At 42.1% G+C, this 23464-nt stretch overlaps 1 protein-coding gene and 1 long non-coding RNA gene across 5 annotated transcripts in view; one reads left to right on the top strand and one right to left on the bottom strand.

The window, feature by feature from the left end:
• Ptp99A (Protein tyrosine phosphatase 99A) overlaps positions 1 to 23464 on the bottom strand; it is a 109486-nt gene that overhangs the window by 22940 nt on the left and 63082 nt on the right. For 2 of the 4 annotated variants that reach the window (NM_206579.3, NM_170409.3), the window contains exons 1-2: positions 6551 to 6622; positions 1617 to 2379 (exon numbers count right to left, since the gene is read on the bottom strand). The exons of 1 other annotated variant lie outside the window; for it this stretch is intronic. In NM_206579.3, coding sequence (NP_996302.1) covers positions 1617 to 2124 — 508 coding nt within the window. In that variant the 5' untranslated portion in view covers positions 2125 to 2379; positions 6551 to 6622. Of the gene's footprint in view, positions 1 to 1616; positions 2380 to 6550; positions 6623 to 23464 lie in introns of those variants that run through there. One more of the 4 variants, NM_057468.3, reaches the window with a different exon arrangement.
• Positions 4914 to 5413, top strand: lncRNA:CR44022 (long non-coding RNA:CR44022). Its single transcript, NR_074064.1, has one exon. It is a non-coding gene; the product is annotated as a long non-coding RNA:CR44022 (long non-coding RNA).

Genomic DNA, 23464 nt, shown 5'->3' with positions numbered 1-23464 from the left:
GGTTGAATCGAATAACTAACTCCTTTTGTCCTCATTACGCCCACACCTTGTGCCCCATATTTTCTTATTTATTTGAGGGGGGCGTGGTCGCAGCACCTGCCCCCAAAGTGCAACTTAATACGGGTTTTGCGTGCGGTCAGCAAATCAGGCAGCCAGTTTGGCCAGTTTTCAGGACACGGCTCTGCGATTTGCCAGCTGTCAGTCTGTTTGGCTCAGGGGCACGCAAATCGCTGGGAGATTCCGGCGGGTGGCATGCAAATTCATCTCGGGCGATTTTCTTGAGACCTCTTTAAGAGCTGGCAGCTCCAATTTAATGGCATGCCCATAAAAATAGTTGGCTGCAGCTTAACAATAAAATACCAAATAATTGTGGGCCATAAAAGTTAAGTTGTTAATTGTTTTGTGTCCTGTGCGCATCGCGTGTCCCGTTGTGTTGAAAACGAGAGAAAAGCGAGGAAAACGAGGAAAACCCTGACAGGGGCTTGTGAAACATGGCTCACTTCCAATGAATTGTGGCTGTTTGGCACCCGCTGGCCAAGTTTTAACGAGCAGACAGACGGCTGCTTGTCAATTCGCCCAGACATATTTCATTGGCCAGGCCAGGAAAGTATATATAAATATACTAGCCAGTAATAGTTGATTACAGAACAAGAAAAGATTGTCAAATTGGGCAAAGCAGAGCAATAGTAAGATATATAATATTTGAATTAATTTGATTTATATATTGTATGAAGATATATTATAATACGGAGATATAGAATATAGAAGATATAATATTAGTACAATAAGAATAATGTTATATAGCAAATCCTTTTTCTCTCTGTGCAGAAGAACTCGGCCCGACAAAAACAATGTTAAATAATTCATTTGGCCAAAGCTCAAAGTTTTGCGTGAGAATTTTGCCATATTACAGGAAGGCAGGCAGTTGTTGACGTTGTCCCGCCCACTTTTCCGTTGCCCCCGCCCACGAATGACGAAGGGGCTGCGTGCCAAACCGGAAATGAAAACTCTCTTAATTGCCTTGAAGTATGCAATTGCTGTTGTTGCTGCTGTTGTGTTGGATTTATCTGTGTACTTTGTTGTTGTTCCTTCAGCAGATAATAACTGAGTAACTACAAGTTCTTCTTCGCCGACGGGGGATTAGCGGGTTAAAGCAGGGGCGGTCAGGGGTTAAGGCTTTCGTTGGCTGAGAAAGTTCGTAAAAGTGCGGTGTCAATGAACCCAGTTTAGCAACTATAATTGCCAATTCTTGTCGAAAGCCCATCGAACTTGTGGTTTTCGTTTGTCGTTGATAACGGAGCGTTTTTCTGGCTGCCCTCGGGCAGCTTATTTGCAGCTTAAATTTTGAAAGGGGCAGGGGTTATATCATTAGGTTTAATTGCTGTTCAATTCCCCCAAGATTGCTCGAATTTTTGTGACTCTGACTTGATTGATGGTTAATTTAAAGTCGCTGCAAATATGAATTTTAATTGAAGCACGAACTCCATAATGAATCACGGTTTCATTGTTGCTCTTATGTTTTCTTAACCCAAAGATACTTTGGCGACCTTGATGATTGCCTTCTACCTATTTATTTTCATTTAGATATATTTTATAGAAGCTGTGTAACTATTTACCATAATTGTCGTCGACCGCTGCGTACGGGGGCGTGGCATCGTTATAGTTGCCATTTCCGTTTCCCATTTCGCCGGCCACCGGAACCGGAAACGCATTGGCGAAGGCCAACGTGGTGGCTGGCACATCCGGCGGCTGATCCTGCTGCTCAATGGAGGTGGCTACGGTGCCCAGCACCGGCTCCTTTTCCGTCTTCTGGGTGCTGCTGTCCACAGTGGTGGCCAGATTGAATTCAGTCTCAAGTGATTCCCAGCCGGATCCGGTTGTTTCGGCCTCCGGATTGACTAGATCGGCCAGATTGCGATCGGAAGAACTGGTACTAATGACCGCCGGTGATGATGACGACGATGCAGTGGTGGGCGGCAATGAGGCGGCGGTGAAGGGCGATGGCGACGATGGCGAGTTGGAGGAGTTGGTGGGCAGGGCGGTGGCACAGTGCTCCGCAATGCTGGCGAAGAGCAACAACTTCAGCATTGCTCTCAGAAGGGCGTGGTGCTGGGGGCGTGGCATTTTGATTCGTTGGTCGTTGTGATGATCTACGTTTGATTTCACGATTTTGTGCGTGTGTGTTTTTTGGTTTTGGGTTTTTTTTTTCGTTCACTTATTGTGCGCTTTTGTCCCACTGTTTAGTAGGACTTGGTGTTTGTCAGTGTTTCTCCTTTCGTTTACAACATTTTTGTGCGTTGTTTTATAGTTTGTGCTTGCTTGTGTTTTTACTATGCTTAGTTCTTAATTTGTTCGGCTTAAATGATTTCCATTTTGGCACTACAGATAATGCAAAAAATTTATTATTTGAGATGACTAACTCAACGAGTGATTTCATCAATTCAATTCTGTCCCCACAATTTTCATTTATTTTATTGTTATAATCATTTAGCGCTATTATTATTTTTATAGCGGTTTGTTTGCGATGATTCACTTTTGTTGTACCCAGCCCATGTAGTAAAAGTCGCTGTTGTTGTTATTGCTGTCTTGTGTAACACATTTTTCAAAGCGGGCCAACCAAAAAAAAAAAGAAAAAAAATCTTAACCCGTGTTGAACCCCATCAAGCAAAAGCTCTGCCTCTTTTTGTTTTACTTTTATTTATGATAATTTATTGCATTTTTTCAATACTCCTCTGCCATTGTCTCTCAGTTTTCTCTCTCTCTCTCTCTTTCTTTCTCCTCTCTGTTCTTTGCCGCTTTTTTTCGCATTTTCTTCACACTTTCCTGCGCTTTATTGTTTTCGTATCCCTCGCAACGCAAAGAGTTCAATGGGGTTCATCCGCCGGCGAAGATGCAGCCGCATTAAAGATACACTGCCCGCCATAAGTGTACTCACACGGGCTGGGCGCGTATAAATAGGCATATGCCCATATATACACCAAATTCGAAGAGTCTGACAACAAATTGGCAATGCCCACAAACGACTTTGCGACGACATGTGTGCGCCAGCTGTGGGTTAAGATGAGCCAGTGGGCTATCAGGGGGTTAAGGCGGCTGAGGCGAAAAGTTGCGTAAAATTAATGATTGGGCGTAGAGCAAACGCCGAAGGCGATCAACGAATGCGGCTGGCAAATGTTCGGAAAATGTAGCTTATATATCGTATGCGTATGTATGCATATTGAATGTTTTAATAAGAATAGATCAGTCTTAAAAAGACATTCCTTCCAGAGTCCATGAGTAAACCAAATCTGTGATGTGCACACCTGAATGTATGCTTAGCTAATCGATCTCAAACCATAAGCCCAAATTGAGCACTGCAATTTGCATGCTCAGAACCACAACGACACCGGATAAGTGAAACATTCCATCGCTTTTCCGTTCCCCTCCACTCGGCTGGCTTCTCCAATTGCACTGAACAAAGTGCAAATTACTGGGAGCTCGTGCTGATTCATTCAGAATTAGCCCCAACACGCTATATTCTCGGGGTCTCCGAGTCGCTTGAACCATACTATATCTGCTGTAGTAACGCGTGGTGGTTGGTGTTTGGCCAGCTAACCACAGCCACATCCCCAAGCACAACCACAATCGCAGCTGCTAATTAGCAGCTCATCAAATTGCCGCATGCAAAAAGTAAGCCAACGAGCCGGAGCTTTAAGTGTAGTCTTCAGCACTGCACTGCGAGAAATTATGGAGTAAAAGAGGGAATATAGTAGCATGGAGATTTGAAATTAAATTGGTTTCCTTCAGTTCCACTTTTATATCTTTAAAGTTAACTTAAGTGTTGATTTGTGTTTCTACTATAGATTGAGAATCCGAATTTTCTTGATGGCTGACTAATCTTCTAGAGCATAAGCAAGTTGCTATTGACATTCGATATCTGTATTTTTCTCTCTGCCAGACAGACACAGATGTGCTGGTTCTGGAGTGCCACAAGTAAAAGGGCGCTTTATAAAAATAGAAACACAAAAGATTATTGAATATGCGGCGAGGAAGGAAAATGGCGGGCGGGGAAAACCATAAAATGAAATGGTTAAACGGGTCGAAGTCTCTGATCCAACCGGGGAAATTGGCCAATCAAGCGACAATTGTCGGCCATTTGTGGCCAGTAAGTGCTTAATAACGCTAAACGGGTCAAAGACTCGCGAGTGGACAACACAGATTCTACAGCTCGATTCTACAGCGCAAGAACTCGACCATGATTTGAATTATCCGCCGACCCGACCCGACAACAACTGACAGATAATTGAAAATCACTAAAAATACAGCGGGCAAAGTGGAAAAATCAATTGGCAGAAGGCAAATTGCCTGACAACTGCAGGCCAAAACCAGTGGGAAGTCGCCTCTTCAGACTTCTTTTTTTTTTTTAGTGGGTTGTGTCGTTCTTCTTTCTGTGTTCACAAAATCTGGACATATTGACATATCGTGACGACATGAGCCCCGCATGATGTCCATTATTCAGTGCCCCGCCCGTAGATACAAAAACCATTCAAATAATAGACAATTTGTCTGTCTTGGGGTTATGATAAAAAGGGAAAATGGCTCGGGATGGGAAGTAATATCCCAGGTAACCGGAAGAAAATGTGGAAATGCGTGGGCTTCTTCAACGGAAGTAGATCTTACTACGGTTTTGGTCCGCTAAAACCTACATAAGCCGATTACTTGTTAAAATGAGTGAGTTTTCATTTCAAATTCAAACAAGCTGTATACAAATTGTCAAAAACCAAATTTTATTTCTCTAGAGCGGCGTTCCTATTCTAAGCAATTATTAGCGCTAATATTTCGAACAATTTTCCAATTCCCAAACGAAATGGAATGCCTTTTCCTGGAAGCACTCGCGTGCTGCAATCCCACTACCTGCAAACCAAACAAATCTAACTCCCACCTCGTAATTAGCGTGAGATTCTCTGATAACCCACATCCATTTCCACTTCCGAGGAGGAGGTGCCCCACTTGGGGATCTGTTTCTGTTTGGGATTCTGATTCAGCTGTAGTACCAGCAGTTTCAGTTTGTTTACACACCGGAGTCCCCAATCGCATCTTATGAATGGCCCACATTGTGAACGCAATGAAATAAAATCACTTGTTTGTTTATCCAGCCAACACTTCGAATGGCGTTAATTTGTAAGCCAAACAAATGTGTACCTAAATGCATGCAGTCAAGTGACGGAAAAGTAGCTGGTGCACCGAGAAAAATGAATGATCGTTTTGAAAGAAAAGTGAAAATAACTAACACATATTTTGTTGTTATAAGATTTTTCCACTTAATTCATACATTTATTTGTCAAGAAACCTGCATTATTAACCAATTACAATCATTAATTGCATCATAGTTAAGTATATAGCTATATATTTCAACTGCATTTGCGCTGGAATCACAATATTCCGCGCAGTGTGTCCGAAAATGTTGACAGTCATGGGCTAAGGTCAGTGCACTGGGATTGCGAAAATAGATGAAAATGCTTGGAGTGAACATGCGCATATGCAGCTAGCGCCGAGAATCCGGAACCGGGAAACGGGTGGAAAGCCGAGGAAAAACGGGAAAATGGGCGCCCGTGGGATGTGCGAAAAATCAATAGAGCCGGACTCGCAGTGCACGTGCTACGGATACGGATGCGAAGTACGGTTGACACGAGGTGGGGGTTACGAATTCGCTGCAGAAAATGTTGCGGCCCAGCCCCAAAAAAAAACAGTTTCCAGCCGGAATTGTGTCATTTAACTGTCAGCGAATTTGCGCAGTTTATAATTTTTTAAAATTTCACAGGGGTTCTTTGTTTTCTGCGCCACCATCCGGTGGTTTTTGTCCAATTTCGCATCTGCTCAATATGCTAAATTATGATATTTTCCAAGCCGAGCTTCATTCGCCGCAGACAAAGCGGCAAAATGTCAACAAAACACAGAAAACACAGATATATAAAGAGAGAGAGAGAGAGAGAGAGTTCCTCGGCGAGAGAGAGAGAGATACTCGTTTTTGTTGTTTTATTGATTTCTTGAAAGGTACACAAAATGCTATTCGCAACAGCAGCAGCAGCAACAACAACAAAGGCGAACAAAGGGAGCAACAAAAACAAGAAGCTGAAGAAGAGGTAGCAGCACTAAAAAAATTTGGAACTATAATTCTTGTTGAATTCATATGGGATTATATTATGGTGTTTTTCGGTTCGTTATTTCTTTCTGATGTGACACAAATGTTGGTTTTATTGTTTGTTTTGGACTGCCGTCCACTCGGCAGCTTTTAACTTCATTTAACACTGTTTTTTTAGCGTATCTTTGCTCAAGAGATACAAAAGTATCTGATGGATTGCCTATAGGTTTTTAGGTTCGGAAAAAAGGCGGCTGCTGCGCACAGAGAAGCCAGTTCTTTCTTTTCTAACCACCAACTAAACACCTGGCTTTTCATGCGATTTTCACGGTTTTTATTTCGGTTTTTCATAGGTTCCTAGTTCACACACTGTTTAACTCATGTTTTAGTTTGTTTCACTTAGGATATTGCTTAATTTTCCCAGATATTTGCCTCTTTTTGCATGGCCACAATCGGAATAAAAACCACAGCGACGAGACGACGACGGCGACTGATGATGATGACAGGGAAAGAGACGGATACATTCGCCGCGTTTGCGGCGTGCAGATGAATTCGCCGTCCAAGTGCGGCAGCTGCTCGCTCACATACACATTTTGCGCGGCGAAGAGAACGGCGTGTATAAGAGCATTTCGTATTTATTTTTGCTCTTTTAATGTGTGCACCTCGAACTCGCCACTTTTTGATCCCAGCGAGTAGGGGGAAATTCGACCTTATTTCAGAATTTTAAATTCCCACGCCTTTGGCGCGCAATTTGAATTCGCTGCGCCTTTGCCAACTAACAATTTCCAATAAAATGTGCATAATTGCAGAATATTTGCTTATCGCTCAGCTTGTTTCGATAGCAGCCGGTGGGCAAGTACACGTTAATATTGGATATTTCCTATTATCTCTGAATTTAATAGCCTGAATTGCCCTTATCGATTGTAATTAGTTTGTAGTTGCCATTAGATAAAACGTCACAACTAGTTGGTGAGGAAAAGGAAGAAGCCAATGAGCTTATATTTAAATATAGCCCTATATTATCTGCTTTATAGTGGGTGGGTATTTCATAAAATATTGTATATACCCTTAAAAATGTTAGCATACAGTTCCACCTTTAAGCTAATACAGCCATATACCAATTTATAGTAGCAATTTAGTTCGAAACACACAATTATGCGTAATGGTTCCAAGATCATAAAATAGTTTAAATATGCAATCATAATCACTGCACTTAAAATCCGTTTAACTAACATAGTTGGGATGGAATTTCAGCCCCTTCCCTCTGCAACGCCCCTTTTCATTGTGCAAGTTTCCGCCCACGGAAGATACATCATTAGGCCTTAGAATGAAATTACCTGCCTATGCAGGGAACCACTTGAAAACTCATTATAACGGTAGCGGGTAACCAGCACACACACACACACACACACACACATCCGCACTTACACAGCCACCTAAACCTATACAGACTCACTCGCAGTTACAAATACAGACGCAGACTTTGGTAACTGGCAGTTACATCAGCCGCAAAAGTAGGCGTTAAAGCACTTAGATTTATGGTCCTACACGCACACAGCCAAAACACGCCCACACCCGAAACTCACACACACACACACGCACAAAGTCGAAGTCCTGGCGTATAAGTATAGGGATCTATATAGGTATGTGGCATACAGCCTTTGGCAGCCCAGGACTTTGACTCGTTTTATGCATTTAATAAAAACTTTCACTTCAGCGCTAGTGCTTCATTTTCATTTTTTGGTTTTTCCTCACTGAGGGAAAAATATTAATGCTTAAGCATATGTTATGGTTTGTATAATATTCATATACATAAATGCTTTAAAATAGTTTTAGTAACTTTTTGTATGTTTTTATTGGTATTTCCTGCATTTTCAATGTAGATTTAAAACGAGCAGGTATTCTGTGCAACTTTATAAGCTGTTTTATCCCTCAGTGTTTTGCTTTACTGCAGAACTCAAAACTTTTGCCGCTGCATTGAAGTTAAGTACTTAAAAAGTAATTTCCCCGAGCTGCCAGTGAAAAATCGTAAAAAAGGATGCGCGGCCCGCGAAAATGTTAATGAAATGATTTGAATTATGCTTACGCTCGAATATAATATGTTTCTGTGCCTGCCGCCTTATTATTTGTGGCTTATTAAAAAGTTAAAAGCCATCCGGCGAGGTGTTGCCCGCCATGACCAATAGCCGCCGATGGCAACCGCAGCTGCTGTGGGGCGGAGTATGAAAAAAGCATAAAACCCATCAAAATAATGTTAATTCATTAAGTGGCAGTAACTTGGTCGGCGCCCAAGTGTAGGCTATAAAAATTTAACGCTCGGAAGGAGTCGCACGGCAGAGCCTAAGGATCCCAAGGATCCTAAGGATAAATGTATATGGGGCGAAAGGAGCAGCAGGAAGAGCACAATAAGTTGCCTCAGGCTCCGGCAACGTGCACAAAATGAATGATTTTTATTTATATTTTATGGTTTTCTTTTGCCCCGTTTTTGGGTGCTGGTAATTAGAGCAGCTTTATGCCGCACTCCGTTTCGGCCAGGTGTGTGTGTGTGTGTGTGTGTGTGTGTGTGTGTATTTGAGGCCAACAGCAGCTCACAATAAACTGCAAAATTATGTGAATGAGTTTTCTTAACTTTTTTTTCCGCTCCCCACGTTTTACCATCCTCCGAGATTTATTCGCGGCACATGGCAGACCGAATCCGAATCTGGAAACCAAACACCAGAAGGAACGGCTGGCGAACAAGACAACGGAGCCGGCAGACCAAATGAAATGAAACAAACAAGCAAAGTTAAATGAACAACTTTTGTGCATTATTTATCTGTACAGTGTAAAGTGTGAGCAGCAGTGAGAACAAGATGGAATGGCCGCTGGTGTGAACGAGTCGAATGGGGAATACTGTAGGATATGAATCTGTTTCTTAGTACCTTATTAGCTAGTAAGATAAATTGGACATTTCTTTTAATAATTTTGAAAATTTCTTTATTTTTAGAACACACCTATTGCTGGAGAAATCTTTATGTAAGTCAAAATCAAACCCTATTTAATTTAAAAATTGAATCAGTTTTCTATGGGCATTGTTGCCTTGTTTAATTTTGGTATGTTTGTCGCAAAGTCGAGCATATCCTTTCTGAATCAAACGAAAACGAAGAGAGAGGGCATGTTGTGGCGGTTATAAAAATCATAACCACAACTGTGGCAGAAACTCGGTTCATTTTACATGGCCCGACATTGCCTTTGGCATTTGTGCCTCCTCCCAGCGACTGAATTGGAGACCTTTATAACTTGTATTGTGTATATGTGTGTGTGCTAGCCACTTAGTAAATATTTTATGAATTATCTGTTTTCTATTAAGATGTTTTAACAGAGCAACCAAAACGTGGGCCGAGCGACAACCGCAGGACCATCGAGCTGCGACGAAATGGGCGCTATAAAGCCCAATAAACATAAGTCTGTTGTCCTTCGCAAATGCACAAAAGTGTATGTGTGGTTAGTACATGAGTATATATGACGGTTTTGCTTATGTGATTTGGGGGGTTTTACGAGTTCGGGGTCCATTATGTTACCTTCTTCTTGGGTCCTTATTGATACGGTTTGCCCTCGCTTTAAAGGCACGCCCTGGGGAATGCGATTTTTAATATGCATTAAAATTAATAAGAACACGTGTCCCTCCCTCGCACCCGCATCATTGTCCTTGTCGTCCTTGTTGTCCTCGTCGTCCTTCCGCCCTCATAATTCCATTTTATCGCGCACAAATTTTTATAGCTGCGCCGCAGGCGTCGATTTTAAATAACGCTCAGTACCCAAATCCCTCTTTCTTACGTTGATTTTGTCGCCATTTTTGTTGGTTGTTAATTTTATGCTTATGAGATAAGAAATTGTGACAAAAACGCTGGAAAATTTATGTGCAGAGCGCTCCGGTAAGACGGTGAGCCGAGCACACGGCATATGAATAAGAGATTCCCCCTGAAAGGCGATAAATGGTAAATGGAGACCCAGCTTCTTCATCAGCACTGTCATTGAAAATCCTCGTGCCGAACTGGGGCAAACAAGTTGCCAGGGGATACATCCGTGGATTGTGAGTTTTGTATTTAGCCATGAATACATTATCGCCGGATGATTCTAAAAATGGCACTCAGTTAAACAACAATAAATGGTTTCGAGAGAATGTGGACCTAAGTGGAGATAACAACACCAACAACACTTGTTGTTTATGTTCATAAATTAAGTCTGCGTTTATTTTAAGAAAAATATTACGGAGAAGAACAAAACCATGCCGAATCACCTGGCTAGCTAATGTTTCCATTTGGAATGCAAATGCTCTACTGAAAGTAGAGCTTCTCCCAAAGCAAACCCGATTACTCGGTATTATCCTGATTTGAGCTAATGCTCGTTTGTGAACCCAACCTCCGCATGGCCTTCGGGCCAACAAATGCAGCTGGCTGGCTGGCCAACCAACTCGAAGTCCGAGCTCATGTTGCGGATGGCCAATATCCAAGTCAAGTGGGTACATGTCAAATGGACGTTGGCAGAACCACAAAAGCAATGAAATGGAATCGCTGTGCCTCCAGCTAAGTGGGTCAATTATGTGGCCAGTGTGCTGTTGCTGCTGCTGCAAGAGAGAGAGAGCTCAAGTCGGGGATCGGTTACCAACTCTTTGACAGCTTTCCTTTGGACCGTTGGCGCGTTGGCCTGTTGGCTTGGCCTTCTGCTCCCAACTGGAATCGGAGGGCGGTTTTGGACATTATTTGGTTCGACTTCGATTCGTGTTCCCGGGGCAGTGGGTTAATTATTGTTTTATGATTTGTTTTGGGGCGGCAAGTGCTGCTGCGAACATCCTTTGTGTGATGTGCCTGCTGCCTGCGTATAAACATTGCTCATACGCCCCGCGAACCGTTGCTTATGCCAGCTGCTGTGCCAAAAGGTAACCAAGCGTCACAGGTGGGCGAAATGCAATTACCACGCCCACTCCCGTACCCTCTGCCCCGTTGTTTAACTAACGAACAATAAAACGAAATTGAATTTTGCGCTTTTAGCGCCAAACGCACAAAGGCAATAACTGAAACAGAGAGGTGGTGGCAAAGAAACAGGGGTGAGGTCACCGAATGCAGGAGTGCACTGTGGGAAACTAAGGGAATCTCTATTTGTTTTCAAAACCCAAAGCAATCTAAACTCGTTAAAATAAACTGCTTATGAAATAATCGCTTCTTAGTAGCTATATATGTATGATCTCTGTCCCGCTTTCTCCCAGTGCATTGTGGTTTGTGCTAGTGTTGGTGCCTCACAGTTGCAGCTTGTGCTGTATTATTGCGTGCGACACCGTGTTGCAGCCACCCGTAGCATTAGGCCAATTATATGCTGCTCTTTTGACATTAAATTCGATTCAATTTATTTGGCTGTCGTACCTTTTTGCCCGCCGGCCCTTTGGCCAAAGAAAAAATTCCCTGCGCCCCGACCCCTCGAAATGTTTCTGTTTCTGTTATTGCTTGTGTGGCGGGGATAATGATGATGGTCCTGCCGGAGCTCCTAGCTGCCTCAAAGGGTTATTGTTGTTTGCACGGAATTTAATTTCATGCTCACACACTCAGTGCAATTTGCCGGTTGCCGTTACAAAGCAGCGGAAATTATCCGCTCGGCGCCGGCGAAATAAGTGAAAAATATTGCAGTAAAACGTCGTCCAAGTTTTTGGGTAATTTTTAATGATTTTTCCCGGATTTTATGCCCATCCAGGGGGGGGGGGGGGGCTCTGTGATAATAACAAAAAGTTAACTGCGCATAAAAGTGCGAGTTATGGAATAAAAAAAGAGCTGCCATTAAAACGCCTCAGTGGATTCGCATTTTCCACATTACACTCTAGCGAATGAATGTGTTTGCAAGTTCATAAATCCGTTTTTTTTTTCGAAATAACTTTGTTTTAAACATATGCAAGGGTCGCACATGGCATAAACCAAACAAACTGGTATAAATCTTAGCTGTATCTCTTGAAATCAACTATCCAAAAGTGTTATTTTGCAACTGAGAGTAATTTGCCAGAGGACAGAGGACAGAAGAAGTGTGGTTTTCGGACCACCTGTTCATCGGGCTTTCCATCAGCTGTCAGATGATCAACCCGTGCACCCAGACATATCAATTGCAGGCCGCATCAAGATTCAAGAGCTCGGGGACAGGCTGTGAAATTTATGATTTCCATTACGGAGCATGCAACGTGGGGCATGCGACATGAGAGTGGTTTTCTGGGCTTTTGTTGGGGTTGCCAGTTCGGAATCAAGTGCCGAGTTGTCGAAAGAGCTGACTAAATGGCAGACAACATTGTGTACATAATACTGGCATAATAATATTTCTGTCGCTGCAATGATCTGCATGCCAACGTCCTCACAATGGATTCACCAGCTCCAAATCGAGCAGCACCGAGTCTGTGGAGTCGGTTGAGCTGGTTGCCATTTGTCTGGGCCATTACTCACAGTAAACAATCTTCGCAAAATGTGTGCGAAGCTGCCACCACTGCCGGTTTTCCATTGCTCCAGTGCACCGCTGCAACTTCAATAAATTCCTTGGAAAAATGCAATTTTATTGAAAAATATTTGCTGCTCTCTTTGGGCTGGCTTTTCCTGGTTTTTTTTTTCTTTTTTCTGTTCTTTCTCTGGATTTGTGCAAGCGCAAAATGAGCAGACAAAGATAAATTGTGTCGGAGATGCACATGATCACACATAGTTGGTTTAATTTAATTAGAAACTAGAATGTGTTTCAATTACTTACATTTTTTTTTTGTTTACTGATAGTATAATATCTAATTTGTGATATTTTTCAAACACAATATCCATTTGCTTTCTACAATTACTGTAATCTACTGTGCCTTAGCGGGCGTTTTAAATTTCTCATGTTAACAGCTTAGAGGATAAGCGTGTTATAGAGTCAAACTTGATTAGCAGGTGTGGCCAAGTTTTATGGCAATGGAGGAGCCATAAAAACGGATAAAAGAACTTGAAGAGGGCATAAAAATAAAAAGGCGATGGAGCTTAAAAGTTGGGTCAGATAAAAGGTGCAAATTAAAGGTTAAGTTTTAAATCTGTGGGGTGTGCCGGTGCCAGCAGCCAAAGTGGTTTCCATTTGGAGCGCCAGCCAAGTGTTGAGATCTGTTTCCTTTTCCATATATCCTTTATCCCTTATCCCTTATCCTTTTGCGCTTTCCCTTCGCCAGTTCTCATTTATGTCGTCAAGGTGTGTGTGCATGTGTGTGTAGATAATATGCCTGCGATTTCAGCACGAAACCGAGACGTATGATGATGTTGATGATGATGATGACACACGCACACCACCACACATGGTCTAGAGGGGGCGGTGTGGCGGAGAGGGCGTGGCAGCGCAGGGCGTCATAAACAACAGACAAGTTGCACATGCAGTGGAGCATAACTACTCGGTTGCACAGAGCTGACGGACGAACTACACTTGCCAAAATAGTGCACTCAACTTCTCAAATTGCAGCTAAATGGTTATTCTTTTTATGACTGAGGTGCTCACTTGTAAAGCTTTAGATTACGGTCGATCATTATCAGCAATAAGCTTAAATGTAGTTCAAAAAACAAACTTTCTAATGCATCCCAATTTTTCTTAGTGTTTTTTCGCAACTTTACGGGCCAAAGCGAAAAAGTCAGTCCAACAGCTTGGGCAGAGGGGAAGGGTGGGGCAATGGGTTGCTGCGAGGAGCAAGGAAAACAGAGGGAAAACTGGCAAAGGGAATCAGTTTGTGCATATTTTAACTCCCACAGGAAAAATTTCACAAGACAGCTACGGAAGTATGACGAACGAGAGCGGTGGCAAAATGGGAAGTGGAAAATGTAAGGCATGGTGGCTGGTGGGCGGGGTGGGCTGTGAGGGGTGAGGAGGTGAGATGTTGGCCAACAACTGTGACCAAACAATGTTGAAGCTTTGATGAACCTTAAAAGACAACAACAATAGCAGTTGCAACAGGGAATATGACAAAATATAGAAGGGATATGCCAGAGAAAGTTGGGCATATCGAAGTGTGTGTGTGGCTGCATGGCCAAAGGGGCGTATGAGTGTTAAAAAATGCTCACTCCGGATGAAGTGAAGTTGCACTGGGCTTTGCGTGCGATACACTATTTTTTTTTTGCCAGTGTATATATATATGTATGTGTGTGTGGGGGTGTTGAGGCGTCACTTTAAGCAAATGGTGATGAATGCGTTGTCGTTGGAAGTCCTCGGAGATTCCAGAACATTGGCATATTTTATGCAATACTCCAGAGGACAAAGGACGAGAGCGAGATGGCTACACTTGTACTCTCAATAGTTTTAAGGTTTTTCCACATGCCAACCATTTTCAATTAATTGTCAAGAGGTTTACGTTGAGATTGATCAACTAAAAGGTTTAGCTTGGCCAGCAACCAGTAGCCAATAACTAGTAACCAGCATTCTGTGACCAAAGTCAGTTAAATAAAGCCTTTGTGGCCAAAGCACAATGCTCTCAATCTCCCTCTCTATTAATTGATAAATGCATTTGGCAACCGTCTCTAATTTGGATTTATTTCGCCCAAGTGTATTGCAACTAGGTTCGCAAAAGAATCACAGCTGTCACATAAATAATGCCGCTTGCATATTTATTATATTTTCGGAACGCATCAATTTGCAAGTGCCACGCCCCGAAAAATATACAAAGTCCATGCCTTTTTAGTTTAAATTGTTAAAGAGCTTGTGACATTTGGATTTATCTGTGGTTTCCGGCTTCCTTTTTCAACTGTCATGTTACCAGATGGGCGAAAAAAGTTTGTTATCGTTATAATTGATTAATTAAATCTTGCTGGCAAGTTTGAGCAGGACACGCAGGACCAAACAAAGCTCAAAATGTATATGTATTGAATAAAAGTGCACAGCCCAAAAAAACAAGGGATTTCCATTGAGAAGTAGTTTTGCCACTTTAAGTGGAATAGAATCAATTTAAATTGATATTCAATTCTATTGAAATATCTGCTGAGTTTTCAGCCACTTGAATTCGACATTAAAATGTTTGAAATTAGAGTGTATTTTTCTACATGCAACACATCTACACAGATATAGATTCAAATATGTGAGCACACTGAGAGTTGCACATTTTGCTGGCAAAAGTTAAGCAAAAGTTGTCGCAGCTGAAAACTTTTTATAGCAAACATTTTTTGGCTGCTGTTCTTTTTTTTTTTTTTTGAGTTGTTTTAACTTTACATATTTCCGTATGTACGAGTGGAATTCTCCTGCTGCTCACTTGTCATCCTGTCAATTGGCAAAACGACTGACAAGAAGCCAGCTTCTCAGAGCACTCAACCTTCAACCCCGCCCACCGAGCACCACCCACCGCCCACTCACATCCAAGAACAGTCGACGTCGTCAGACTGATATGTCATTACTTATATGGGCACTTGAAAAGTTTCGAGTGAAATGTGCGCCAGTCGAGTGGGAAAATGGGAAAGCCGGTGGCGGTGGCGGGGGCACAGAGAATCCCTCACAGATAACGTGGCCGTATTTGTAGATAACTCCTTCTGCCACTGGCTCTGCACGTTAAATATAATCAGATTAATAACTGTAAACACTTGTAAAGGACCTTCGCAGTGGTGTGGGTAGCTTCTGCGAGGCACCAGGATGCTATTGAGATTGGATTTCACCTATTGGAGTTGAGTTATTGCAAACGGAAATCGATCCTCGGCACTCATTACAACATCACCTCTCCATATATCCACATATCCATATATCCAGTTGCCAGGACTGCGATTAGTCCTGCGTCTGAAGGGCAGGATGTGGCGAGTGCAGTTCGGAGCTTGATTGATTTATATTCACGTACGGATATGCCGGGACTACTGCAATCGACTCCTGTTCGCAGTTAGTAGTTGACTAAGGTGAAAAATGAGCTGGCAAATGTCCAGGGAAGTTTGTTTCAGCTCTTTATTAATTCGACATCTTTTAAATTTCAATTTTAGTCCAGGCATTATAAACGCTTTCCATGTTTTCCATTTTAAAGCCCACCCATTATTAAAAATGTTTCGAACACAGCGCACTAAACACTCACTTTCATATTTAATTATGCACCACTTTTTCCGCTCCAAATGAAATGGAATGTTTTCGAAAATATTTCGCCTGGCTAAGCGCCTGTCACGATTTTAAAATCCCATATGAGAAAAGGCTAGCCGAAACTGGCGAAGCCGAGGCGTTAAATAAACAATAAAGCCGCGCACTTAATTAATTGTGTTGTGCGGCGCGCGATTGCCATTAAATAAATATGGATTTAGATGAAAAGTATTTATTAGTTTTAAGCCAGGCCGCAAAAACACGCCAACTGCTGTCACGAGGCGCTGTGAATTATGGCCTCGTAGTCTGGGCCAAAATGCAGAATATGTGTCGCAACTGATGGGCAACTCAAACTCGAACTCGGTGACAAATCGCGATGTGGTCGTGGTATATTGATAATTTTAATTAAGCGCTAATATATTTTAATTTATTATTATGATGTTGTCAGCTCGTCAGAACTGTGCGTGTGTGTGTGCGTCTAAACAAGTACGGGGATAAATTTGTAAATTGCCGTCTGCTTTTTATGTGACAGCTGCAGGAAACGGGGCGTATGAGTGACATGATATGAACCTGTCAGAAGAGTTGAGTCTATCAAGTGCCCCGTTCTGCTGAAAGTAGTCTATTTAATTTCATGAATTATTGATGCATATTGTGTATTCTCACTCGTGGCAAGCCAATTAGCCCTGCAGCTACCTTTTTATATTGCATTTGTGTGGCTGAGCACCGATGATTTATAATTACATTCACCTGACTGGATCGAACTGCCCATTTTGCCCCACTTCTGATTCCACTCCCATTCCCATACACATTCCCATTCCCATACCCATTCCCACCTTGCAACATTTCGATCTGCGGCTGATTTATGCGGTCGCTCAACTCTGGATTAGTTTTATTTACACGCCATTGGCTGTCCGGTTGGCGAAACTCTCTATTTGATTGCCATCGTGGTAGTATGGATATGGATATATATATATGCATATATATGTGTGCACTCTTCATGCTGCAGTTCATTTTAATTAAACCACTGACAAGTCATAGGCAAATTATTGGCTGATATATTGACATACCCGGGCATAAATTGCAGCACGCATCGCATCGACTTACCTGCAATTGGAGGAGAGAAGGGAATTTTAATTAATTAACGAGCCAAGAGTGCTGGTATTTCAATAATATTGCATCAAATAATTTGGTGATATGCTAGAAGTGTAACTCAATCAAGTCAGCAATGTACGTGCATTTTTTATGCTCAGACCTGCCACCGCAATTAAATGAACCTCAAACAAAAAAAAAAAAATAGTGTAAAATTCCTACGGCTGCATATTATTACATATTTTTAAAGCTCTATTCCTCAGCTTATACGGCAAATTAGAGTGGAGAGTTCCATCCCATGCCATCCAATAGCATTGTGTGAAATTAAATTTCACATCCAATCAGCTGGCAAGTCCTTCTGACTGCGTTTTCCCTCTGTTGTTCCTTATCCTCGCCGGGTGATATTTAATATTTGCCCCACCACTTTCCCACTGTAGCTTCCGACTGCAGTGCTCTGAATAAATACGGAAAATGGGAAAAGCGAAAAGGAAAGGCCACGGACCCGAAGAAAAGTCGAAAGTCGATAGACGATTGAACTGAACTGAACTGAATCCCGTCGACGGCTTAGCGGCAAAATCAATGACACAATAAATATTTGTGCAGCCCTTAACCGTTGAGTGTTTAACAAGACGAAGTCTGAATGTTCCTCTATATATATATATATACATATATATCTGTATACTTATAAACTTGTATGGATGGAAACTAGAATAAATAGAGAACTTTCGCTCGAAGATTGAGGCCAGAAACTGAATGACTTATTTCTTTTAAAGTGCCCACATGGAAAGTAAGTAAGTAAAGCCATTTGAATTGTTTTCAATTCATTAAGAGCTTAAAATTTGGCCACCTAGCCTCAAAAATTTAAATTTAAATATGTTTTCCCCCTGACGAGTAACTCAGATGCAAAAATGCGTTTTAAGGATGCATGGTTTTTTGCGACTTTTAAATTTGCTGATTGGCAAAATAATCCAAGCCATATTTCAAGGCGATGCTTCAAGGGAATCGGCCATATCCAATTTCGCCCTTTTTGTCTCTTTGCATTTAAGTAGGCCATCGAAAGTGTCGATATACGAATGTGTGGCACTGTAGCGCGCATGTTTATTGCACTTTGGGGAATTTTCAGGCAGAAACACGACCCAACTCAACCCAATAGGAGTGAAACCAGCCCGGCTTGGGCCGCTTAATGTGGCAGAAAAATGTGTAAATTTACGTCGTACGGAGCTCTGAAGTTTTGCCGGCTGCCTGGGTTTTTGCTATATTTTTTTTTTGGGGGTCTAGGTCTGAGTCTGTCCCCAAGTAAATTGAAAAATGTAGCTCACTGTGGCAGTGGCAGAAGTGTGGCAAGTGAAATAAAAATGGCAAATGGCCAGAGAGATATAAGCAATGAGCTACCGGATTACACGAAACTACATAGCTTGTGTGTGTGTGACATGTTGGGGGTTCTAAATTATTTTCCTGGCAACTTTATCAACGCGAAAAATCAAGATGCATTCGACGAGGGAGGAACGCATCCTTTGAACGCAACCGAAAGACAAAAAAAAAAAAAAAAAAAAAAAGCGGAAAAATATATATCTTAATGGCAGCATAAAATGCATTGCAATGTTGCAAGCGCTCAGGAGAAATCATAACAAATCGTGGCCAAAAAGGCAATGTAATAACTCAGCTGTCGTCTCATTGTATTCTGATTTTTATTGCTCATCATGGAGGAGTTTTAGTTCGTTTCAGTTCGGTTCGGTATCTGGATCTTTTATTTGTTTTGCTCTGTTTGTTTTACTGGATGTTTGTATAGCTTTTTTCCCCTGTTTTTTTTTTGGAATGTTTGCAGGAAACCCACTGCATGGTTATCCATCTCCTTCTACGGAAATCACAAATATCATATGCGAGAAATCAGAGAACGTTGTTTATGTGATTTATGTGCTAGTGCGCAAAAAGGGAGAAAAGTTCGGAGTTTCGGTTTAAAAGCGCTTCAACAATGTGGCAAATGAAATGCACACGAAATTTAAGCAGACACTGAGTGCTGAGGGGGGTGCGATGTGGAGTGGAAATTGGGAAAACTCTGCTGCACTGGGGGCACGTTACTAGCGCTTTCATAAATATAAACACGCAATTGTGGCATTGGGAATTTCCGTAAGATACTTTTTGGGGGCGAGCCGAAAAAATAAATCGGGTCGATGTGGCAGGCGGCAGTCAGGCAACAATTATAATTTAATTGCAATTTTTTGCTGCCCTGTAACATTTCTGTCAATCAGCGGCGGGCAGGCCGAGCCAGTAGCCAAAGTTTTTCAATTTGGCAGCAACAAATAGCCAACAATTGCTGTTTATATACACAGGCAGGGGCACAGGCTCTGTCCCCGCGATTCAATCAATACGGAACACAATTGGTCCATTCACACGCCCATTTCCCTCAGAGAATCTCTTCACTGAAAAAAAAAAAAAAATGCTGAGTGGAAGGAAACTGTGAAGGGGCGACGGGATGCCATTCAGTTCAGTTTTGGCCAACTTTAGCTAACAAAAAATTAATTTAAAAACTTATTTCAATACCAAATTGTGCCCAAAGCGATGGGTGGGGGGAGGACAGTGTCGTGGGTGGAGTGGAGAGTGTAACATTTTAATAAGATTGAAATGAAAATTTTGTAACAGTTCGGCAGTGTCCCAAAAAAATCGAAGAAGCGCTCTGATTTTCTTTTTATGCTCTCGCTGCTTTTTGTGTTTGATGCTCGATTATAAAGTCGTTTAAGGGTCATGAAACTCAACATCGAACGACATCAATTCAATTTTCATGCCAGCAATCTATAATAAAAATTTAATTTTTCATCATGCCATTTGTGTGTGTATTTTACATATTTTGTCTGCACTTATGCGAAGGTTAATAAAATTGTTTGCACTTTTGTTTTGTCAATATAATTTCAGATGTTTTTTTGTGTTGCTGTACACAAACCAAAACTTTTTTAAAACATTGCATATGTATATGTGGTGCGCAGAATTTGTTTTAATTACGACTGAATTGTTTGGATTGCTCCCAGCGAAAATAGCCATTATAAAATATTATTTGTGCGCGTTTTTTATGAATTACAATATATGCTGTTTAAAGTTTAACTTTGGTCAATAATAATGAAGTATTCGTATTTAGTTTCCATAATCAAAAAGTAATAAAAATTCGCTTTGACATCATCCAATCGACCAAAACTAACTAACTCATTAGAGCATAAATCCCAAACGAATGAGTAAAGTTATTAATTTTTCAAATCAAATCAACGAAAATCCCTTTCCAATGTATACGTTTTTTCTTTTCCTCTAGCCAAAGTAACTAATTCGACAGCAGAGAAAAACTGCAGCTGTATAGAAAGTGCAACATTTGTTACACATCCAACAGAGCAGCTCCTTGAATAAGGCGTCGCTTAAGGACTTTCGAGCGAAAAAAAAGTGGAGCACAGAAGGATGTTGGAGCATGCCACATGCCCCAAAAGTATTACGACACAAAAATGGCATTGCTGCGGGGGTGTGACACATAAAAAGCGAGGAAAACCCGCTGGCAAACCAAACAAAATACACAAAAAATAGCTGAAAATCATTCAGCGAGCAGAGGGCACAACATAAAAGCTGAGCGTCTGGGTGGAACCTTAGTGCTAATGTTGCACCACCCACCGCATTTTGCCAACCCAAATGCTTTTTCCGCCACCCCAAACCCCCGGCAACTGTACTTGTGCACACTTTTGGCATAATACAACAAAATTGATTTGCCGCATGCATCATTATCAGCAACGTCGTCGTGGTAGTCGTCCTAGTCGTCGTCATCATCCCACCCACTTTTCCAACTGCTGGCTTTTACTTAGACTGCTTCACTTGAAGGTCCTGGGATCCCTTGGGCCCCTGCTCCCCCAAAAAACACACTCTCGTGGGCCATTGAATGCAATGGCGCTCATTCATTCAACGTTTTGCAACTCATAAGAAGCAGCAATTGAAGCATCATTAGCTGCAAGTTTTCGAATCCTTCCACACGCCCCCGCACCACACTGCGTATGAGTAATGCATGCATGCCATTTACATTGATTTGTGGCGGAACGTCGACTGTCGATACATACACACACAGTGCATACACACAGTGCACACCACACACACCAGCTTGGCAACTTTCTTCTAATGCTTCAGTCAAGTGGCTCGAAGTGGGGCATCGATGGGTTTTCAGCTTAACCAAAGCCATCAATTATGGGTAAATTTCGCTGAAATTTGTGCAGCATTTTAGCTTTACCAGCAGCAATCGAAAATATTTCTTTTTCCACCCAACTTTAAAACTTTTGCGCTGAAGTTTATGTTTGCGCCGATAATATCGGGATTTCTCGACTCCTCGGTGCGCTGTTGTTTTTTTTCCCATCTTATTCATGAAGGCGTTCCTCAGCTAGAACAAAAATAAATTCAATACGTTCGGCGAGAAAGGAGAAAATAACAAAAAAAATAGAGCAGAGTCTGCAAAATAAGCAGATGCAAACACACACATAAAGAAATGTTGCTGGGTTGTTTATGAAACTTAAAGAAATATGATATTTTTCCGAGCTCGTACTATGCAGCACTGTCTAGTCTTTCTAGCCCAGCTGGTAACTATTTGCTGCACAGTTGAGCTATTTTTTTTTTTTTCAGTGTACACCTATACTTATGGGTGCGTGGCTCTTTTAGATCTTATCATACATATGGGTTGCCTTAGCTGCTTGTTTTTGCCCGCTTTTGTTGGGGCCGTTGTTCCATGACGTTATCACGTACGCTAATGCGACAAAAGCGCAACGACGAGCAAAATGTTTTGAAAATTTACTTAGCCCGGCTTCGCAGCGAGTGGCCCGCACCTTGGCCCCTCGGTTGCCTCGGTTGCCACGGTTGCCCCAGTTGTTTCCTGCCCTGGGTTTCTGGGTTATCCGTTTTCCCAGGGCTCTGCGGCTTCGACAGGCAGCTTCTTATAGGGCATATCCTTTGTGGCCGGCCTTAAGACTGTGTTTTCCTTATTTTATTCCTGCTTTATTTGCATTCCTTGGGCCACATCCGCTGTCGCTTCCTGGCGCTTCTTTAAGCGCAAAATACTTTTCCGCCGCTCGAGTGGCAGAAAAATGAAAATATTATTTGGGACGCGTGCTTTTTGGCCATGCAGCACACGCTGCGTATACGTAACGCTCAGGTTAAACGGTCACATATACATACACATGTAGGTTTTTACAGTTCGCGGCGAAATAATGTTTTATTTCAAACTTGAATGTATGGAAAAAGTTGATTGCAAATAGAGCATATTTAAGAAATTACTTTTATATAGATATTAGATGGACAGCGTTTATAACTTGTTACAGATCCTTAATGATCTGTTAAAACGCTATAATTTAAGTTAATTTTTAGGTGGCTTCCCATGCCGAGGCACTTGTTTTGTGTCAGATTTATTAACTTGAACTTGGCTGTATTTCGGGCACGAAAAATCCCACATAACCGCAAATGTACAATGCAGGCAGGGCGGCCTGTTCCGTGCCGTTCTGGTTTGGTCTTTGGTCTGGTATGGTTTGGTTTGGTTTGGTTTGGCTGGATTTTCGTTTTGGTGCGAGTCTGGTTTTGGTTCCGATGCTCGGCCCAGGTGCGGTGTGCGGTTCTGGGGGCGTGGCCGTCGCGTTGTAGGCGTCGTGATGTGTTTATACATTTCGTGAAATGACAGAAATTGAATAAAATTTATGCGTTTTACGCGACGCAGGTCGAACCGCATATGGAACCTGCATGCTCCCAGAAGCGAAACCAGAAACCGAAAAAAAAAAAAATAGAAATTGGCGGTAGGAAGCACACTTTCCCACCGTGTAACGTCCTCGGTTGTCGCAATTTTGGGTTTGAAATATGTGCAAAGGTCGCATGATGTGTGCTCGCTGCGAAATGTTTTCTTTTCGACGCTGTTTTTCAAAAGAGTCGACAGCGGCTGCGGGCTAAATGCAAAACACTCAAATTTGGGACTTTAATGCATTGCAGTGCCAGCAATGCCAGCTAACTATAGTAAGCTGTAATTTGTTTTTTTTTTTATATATATTTTTTTCCCCCTGTTCAGGGCTTGCCAAAGCCTGCAAATATGTTGCGCAGAAGTGCCACTCCCCGAAAGTGCGAAAACCTGACCTTATGCCAGAAAATTCCGCTGGACGAGCGACCGCATGCCATAAATGCTTAAATCAAATTAACGCTGGAAAGGAGGGCTGAACCAACCCG

Source organism: Drosophila melanogaster, chromosome 3R (assembly GCF_000001215.4).
Source record: "Drosophila melanogaster chromosome 3R".
Classification (NCBI taxonomy): Eukaryota; Metazoa; Arthropoda; class Insecta; order Diptera; family Drosophilidae; genus Drosophila; species Drosophila melanogaster.
Note: the sequence above shows the minus strand (reverse complement) of the source record. Positions and strands in the feature narration are given on the sequence as shown.